Consider the following 6986-nt stretch of genomic DNA (forward strand, 5'->3'; position numbering starts at 1 on the left):
CTATATAAATAAACTTGAATTAAATTGAATAATTTTGAAAAAGAAATTATATCAGTTTCTACAAAAACATTAAGCATCACAACTGTTATTAACATTGACAATAATTAGAAATGACTCTTAAGCAGCAAATCAGCATATTATAATGATTTCTGAAGGATCATGTGACTGAAGACTGGAGTAATGAAAATTCAGATTTGCATCAGAAATAAATGACATTTGACAATATGTTCACATAGAAAACAGTTTTAAAATTTAAATTGTAATATTTCACAATATTACTGTTTTTATTGTATTTTTGATCAAATAAATGCAGCCTTGGTGACCAGAAGAGACTTTCTAAGAAAAAAAAATAAAAACTCTTACCAACCCCAAACTTTTGATTGATGGTATATTTGCATTTTGTAATTTAAAGGGAAATTTTCTTCATATTTTGAAACCAATTTGTTTGATGTAAAATGTGACACTTAACATTCATTAAGCAAAACTCCCTCCTATCTTATAGAGCAGCAAAACAGACTTATATTATGGTAGTCAGAGGGAGAGCAGAAAAAAGTAATGCAAAACTAAACTTCTTGGAGAAACCTTTACTAACTTCTGTTTCTTCTTTCTGCACAGACGCCTTGCTTGCAGATCTCGAGTCTTCCACCGCCCATATCTCCAAGTGCCCAGTGTTTCTTCCTGAGGAGACACCATATTCCTACCCCACCGGAGGGCACCTTTTTCAGGATGACTCCCCTCCTCCGCCCCTGCCCCCTCCACCCATATCTGAGGCCCTGAACGGATCGCTGTCCCCGCGGCCGGACTCCCAGCACTCCTCGCAACAGGTTCGGCACAACCTATCTTAGGACTTTCCAAAATAAGCTAGTCAGTATTCATAACACCTCAGTGTGTCTTGTTATTGCTATCAGAAATAAATGACATTTGACAATATGTTCACATAGAAAACAGCTCTTTTAAATTGTAATATTTCACAATATTACTGTTTTTATTGTATTTTTGATCAAATAAATGCAGCCTTGGTGACCAGAAGAGACTTTCTAAGAAAAAAAAATAAAAACTCTTACCAACCCCAAACTTTTGATTGATGGTATATTTGCATTTTGTAATTTAAAGGGAAATTTTCTTCATATTTTGAAACCAATTTGTTTGATGTAAAATGTGACACTTAACATTCATTAAGCAAAACTCCCTCCTATCTTATAGAGCAGCAAAACAGACTTATATTATGGTAGTCAGAGGGAGAGCAGAAAAAAGTAATGCAAAACTAAACTTCTTGGAGAAACCTTTACTAACTTCTGTTTCTTCTTTCTGCACAGACGCCTTGCTTGCAGATCTCGAGTCTTCCACCGCCCATATCTCCAAGTGCCCAGTGTTTCTTCCTGAGGAGACACCATATTCCTACCCCACCGGAGGGCACCTTTTTCAGGATGACTCCCCTCCTCCGCCCCTGCCCCCTCCACCCATATCTGAGGCCCTGAACGGATCGCTGTCCCCGCGGCCGGACTCCCAGCACTCCTCGCAACAGGTTCGGCACAACCTATCTTAGGACTTTCCAAAATAAGCTAGTCAGTATTCATAACACCTCAGTGTGTCTTGTTATTGCTAATGTGTGCAAATATTTTATGTTCTGCACTTTACCTGGGGTTCTCAACTGATTTTACTTAGTACCCAGATTTTACATTGGGCATTAATTTTGGAAATTCTTGACTTAATATAACAATTTTGTTAATGTGTTGGGTCACCAACTTTTTTGTCAGCCAAGACACTTTGACCTAAAATATTTACCTGAAGTTCCCTTGAGATTTTGAGTTGTTTCAATAATTTAACAACACATGTTTACAGTTCTCTGATTAATGACTACTCATTTTCTGGTTAATGGTCACTTGATATGCATGTATACAACTAAAATATTTTCATTTTTTATTCAACATTTTTTCATGTAATTTATTTTTCCTTTTTTTTAATTACAATAAGGATTTACATTTCATATTATGCTTTATACACATATACACATAAAATGTGAAATTTATTAAAATAAAAATACTGAAAATAAACTCAACTGGCCCAGCCCAGCCCATTTTGGACTGTGCCACACCAGTTGAGAATCAGTGATTTATTACATTTGCAATATAGATTTGCATAAAACATTATGCATTTTGTTTTTTCTTGTGTTAAAATTTAGTCTCTGGGCTCTGCTCATAAAAGCACGTTGTCTCGGGACAGCAGCCCACCAGCCTCGCATACAGAAGAAGACCACGTTTACAGGTGAGTTACAGTATCACAGATGGGAATTGACAGCTCGTACTGATAATAGTCAAACAAAATGGGTATTAAATATCTGTCACTCTGTGGTGTGATCCACCATAATATCCCTTCCATTTGCCCATGTCCTGCTATTATGAAAAATCAAACCCTTAATGGCACACTTCTATTGGTCCAGTTTTCCTAACAAGCAGAAGCACTCCGACTCATCGGCTGCAGCCATGACTTCTGCCCTGGGCAGCAACCTGTCTGAACTGGACCGCCTTCTTCTGGAACTCAACGCTGTACAGCAAAATGCCCCATCTTACTCCACTACAGGTAAAGATGAAGACACACTTAAGGCATTCCGAAAAATGTATTGCCATGCATGAATATTTATACAGCGGGTAAAACAGGTATTGAACACGTCACCATTTTTTCCAGTAAATGTATTTCTAAAGGTGCTGTTGACATGAAATTTTTCACCAGATGTTGGTAACAACCCAAGTAATCCATACATACAAATAAAACAAAACAAATAAGTGCAGAAATTAAGTTATGTGTAATAAAATGGAATGACACAGGGAAAAAATATTGAACTACTGAAATGTATTTAATACTTTGTACAAAAGCATTTGTTGGTAATGACAGCTTCAAGACGCCTCCTGTATGGAGAAACTAGTCGCATGCATTGCTCAGGTGTGATTTTGGCCCATTCTTCCACAAAGTCTTCAAATCTTGAAGGTTCTGTGGGCCTCTTCTATGAACTCTGATCTTTAGTTCCTATTTTCTTTTGGATTCAAGTCAGGTGATTGGCTGGGCAGCGTAGCAGCTTTATTTTCTTTCTCTGAAACCAATTGAGAGTTTCCTTGGCTGTGTTTGGGATCATTGTCTTGCTGAAATGTCCAGCCTTGTTTCATCTTCATCATCCTGGTACTGTAGGTGTTGGGACTGAACCAGCTAATATTAATTTCCACTGGCAAGGGGCAGGATTGTTTTCTAATTACTGATAGATTTCAGCTGGTGTCTTTGCTTTCCATGACTTTTTGCACCTCCCTTTCTTCATGCGTTTAATACTTTTCCCCTGTGTCATTCCATTTTATTACACATAACTTAATTTCTGAACTTATTTGTTATGTTTTCTTTGTATGTATGGATTACTTGGGTTGTTACCGACATCTGATGAAAAGTTCAAGTCAACAGCACCTTTAGAAATATATTTACTGAGAAAAATGGTGACGTGTTCAATACTTATTTTTACCCACTGTACTGCTTTGATTATGGATAAAGATATAAAAAAACAAGTAATCGTACTTTGAAACTTCCTCTTTGCAGAAGATGTTGCACCTCCATTGCCCCCCTGCAGTGTTGCCCACTATATCCAGGAAAATGGAGCCCACCCAGGCATCACACTGACACCGGCAGCCCAGGACAAGCCTCAGAGGAATGGAACGAAGGGGACAGATGATGGCCGTCCCACTGTGGAAAGTCTTCTGAATGAGTTGGAGAGCTCTGTGCCTTCCACAACGTAAGATCTCTCTCAGCTGTAGATGGAGAAACATGGATTTGCATTGAGGATTTTAATGGAATGCTGTAATTTACATAAACAGGCCAAGCCCCTGTGCTCTGACGAGTGAATTGACAGATGGGCAGGTGGACACACCTTCTGAGCAGCAAGGCAGAATATCAGCCACCTCCGCTACACGAGAACTGGATGAGCTCATGGCCTGCCTGTCAGATTTTAAGGTGCAGAGCAATGTGAGTGTGTGTATGTGTGTGTATGTGACACTTACAGGACGGTGTAAGTGAGTTGAAGAGACGTTGTGTCTGGGAATGTGTGCTGAACTATGTTGTTTGGGTGATCTATTTTCAGGACTTACTGCTTGACAATCTGGGCTTGCGTTTCCCAAAAACGTTGTAAGTAGATCGTTGAGACCATTGGTGCCAATGGTGTCTACAATCTTCTTGGGCTTACGGCGCTGTTGGGAAACACTACCCTGGCTGGTCTTCATCTGACCATCACAACCAGTTTATTTATGTGCAAATCTTTTCCTGCTTGTCTATGAATTCTAGCTTTAATTTCATCTCATTACTTCAACATTGCATCCAGAATCTGTTTTGTTTTTTCCTCAGCTGTTTTGTATATCTCATTAAAGCTTTTTCTTAATTATTTCTCATTCTCTGCCTTCCTTAATCTGTCACTCTCTTCTGTTTCTCCTCTTTCTTCCCCTGTCCCTCCTTTATGTCCTCCAGCCAAGTTCTTTGGGCTCCCTGAACTCTGAGCCAATGTTTGAGCAAACTACTACCATTGCTGAAATCCACCCTCCTCCTACGACTGCCGTGTCCAAATCCCTGTCCCCTACCCTCCCAGTGGAACCAAGACGATATTCCCCAGGTCTCTCCTCTCCTTTAAACTTTGAACTGCACATTGTGGAGTTTGAACCGGGGGCTGTGCCTCCACCGTCCAGTGTTGTCCCAAAGCCTTCCTCTCGACTGTCTCCACCTGTAGCATCCAGTCCTCGTTTTTCTCCAGTACCTGACCTGGGCTTGGATTCTTCCATTGATGTCTCTGCTTCCCTGCTGTCCTCCCAGGTGGGATCTCTAGTGGTTCTGTCTCAGACTATAACCACCACTACCACACCTGGAAGTGGAGACCTTTGTAGTTTCTGGGAGGGAAGTCCTTCTGCCAAATTGACAAGCTCTGGGCTGAAGGCCTATTCGCCTATCACCAAGTCTCCTAGTCCAACAAGTGCCCCAGTGGTCAGCAGAACCAATGAAAGAGTTAGCCCATTGATGACACCAGCATCAGTTTATCTGTATCTCTCCAACTCTGAAGCAAAACCTATAAGTCCAATGCCATCTCTTTCCAGATCTCAACTTCCTACAGTCTATGAATCACCATTTCTGTCTCTTCCCAAAGCTGTATCACCCCCTCTATTCCTATCCTCTTCCTCGTCTGTAGTGGTTCCCAAGTCTCCAAGCCCAAAACCATTATCAGGACAGCCTCCCGCTGGCCTTCAACCACCAACCTATGAGCCATCTCTTGATGATGCCTTGGATAAACTCCTTGCCATGAGCTTCAGCAGGCTTGAGAACGAGGCTCTAATCACCACATCAGCGGCCTCACGGCTCGCTTCGGAAGTACAACCAGAAGTCTACGAGGAGACAATAGTAGCAGCGGATCGCAGCAACATTCATCCTGACACTCATACAGAGAGCGAAATGGGGGACGGGTTCTTGGAGGATCAGTCGGACTGCAGGAGTGATCTTGACTGGGCTGACATGGAACTGAAGATGGCCTACGAAGGACCTGATGGCTCCATGACCCCAATGACCGAGGCAAGTTGGATGGATGGCTCTCTTACTCCATCGTCTTGCCCTGGAACCCCAGATGCCCAGATGGACCTTCCCATGCTGCATACGGCTGGCACAATGGACAGGATCTCAGCCTCTGGACACGTACGGATAGGACTGCAATGCTTGTTGATTGGAATGCTGTGGAATTTGTTTTGGAGCTTTTACAGACAAGTCTTGCAGTGGTTTGATTGCCAGCATGTAAATCAGGGGTGTCAAATCCTGCTCCTGGGGGGCCACCTTCCTGCAGAGTTTAGCTTGAACCAGCTAATCAAGGTCTTCAGCGTTACTACAAACTTCCAGGCAAGTGTATTGGAGCTACAATGTGCAGGAAAGTAGCCATCCAGATACAAGATTGAACAAGCCTGATGTAATTGAAACCTGTTAGTCTGATGGATAAAAGTCATAATTGTTGCTCTATACCCTGAAATACTGAGTTATCCTTACTCTAATTATTTAGTTTTCACTCCATTTATGGTAAATTGTAATTGTAAGAACTTGAATGTTGCTGTGTGTGCGCTTGATAACCAGTGGTACCAATGGTACCTCTGTGCACTTGATAACAAATAGTAACTTGATAACCAGTGCTAACCACCACCATGTATGCAAATGCCCAACTTTTTCATGCTAAATGATTTTGCACCTGGATTGCATCTGAATGCTTCCCTAGATCCCTGCTTGCCTTTATTAGTTTCTTTGGACAATAATCAATAATTCTTGAGTCATGTGGCATCTCAAGGAGTTTGTACTGCTGTCCCAGATCAAATCTGTGATAAGACGTACCAAGGAGATTCAAAACGTCCATCCCATGTACCGAGACGGCCTGATACGTAGGAAGATGGGCCCCCTCATTTTCCACAAGAGTAACTCCCAGGACCGGCTCATTGAGGAACTGCAAGGCAAGCTGGGAATTGCCCATAAGGATTGTCCAAAAAAGCAACAGCCGGATGACTGGCTCACAGAAGGCGTCGTTGTCATGTCCAACCCCAAACGCTCACGGGAAGACCACAACAGGGAGGTGGATAAGGTAGACGGGAAGGATCTACGGATTCAGCACATTCTGTTTCCACTCCATTCAATTCCTGTAAAATTATTTTGCTTAATTGCATTGACGTTTCTCTGTAATCACCAGCTTTTTTCTTCTTCATTCCTGCTTTCCATCTCTTTCTCTCTCTTCTTCTTTCTTATCGGTGTCTTCCTCTAGATAATCATACCTCCTGAGTCTCCTCTTCCTCAGAGGAAGGTGATCCCACCTCTCCAGTCTCCCCCGATCCCTCGCCCCCCTCCCCCTGCTGAAGAACCAAAGCGCCCCCCTCCGGTCAAATTAACTCCTGCCCCTATGCCTCCACCCCCACCACCTGCCCCCTCCTCACCTCCTAGAGAGCCCACCC

The 6986-nt window shown here is 42.3% G+C and overlaps 1 protein-coding gene across 1 annotated transcript; it reads left to right on the forward strand.

The window, feature by feature from the left end:
* Positions 1 to 1225: 1225 nt before the first annotated feature.
* LOC107670974 (proline-rich protein 36-like) lies at positions 1226 to 6985 on the forward strand (the record flags this gene model as incomplete). Its single annotated transcript, XM_016463789.1, has 8 exons — positions 1226 to 1525; positions 2183 to 2265; positions 2441 to 2580; positions 3577 to 3769; positions 3852 to 3999; positions 4495 to 5700; positions 6356 to 6622; positions 6800 to 6985. Coding segments are annotated over exons 1-8 (2523 nt in total), but the record flags the coding sequence as incomplete, so codon positions are not given.
* Position 6986: the final 1 nt, after the last annotated feature.

The sequence above is a fragment of the Sinocyclocheilus anshuiensis genome, unplaced genomic scaffold (genome assembly GCF_001515605.1).
Source record: "Sinocyclocheilus anshuiensis isolate Anshui unplaced genomic scaffold, SAMN03320099.WGS_v1.1 scaffold332, whole genome shotgun sequence".
Taxonomy (NCBI): Eukaryota; Metazoa; Chordata; class Actinopteri; order Cypriniformes; family Cyprinidae; genus Sinocyclocheilus; species Sinocyclocheilus anshuiensis.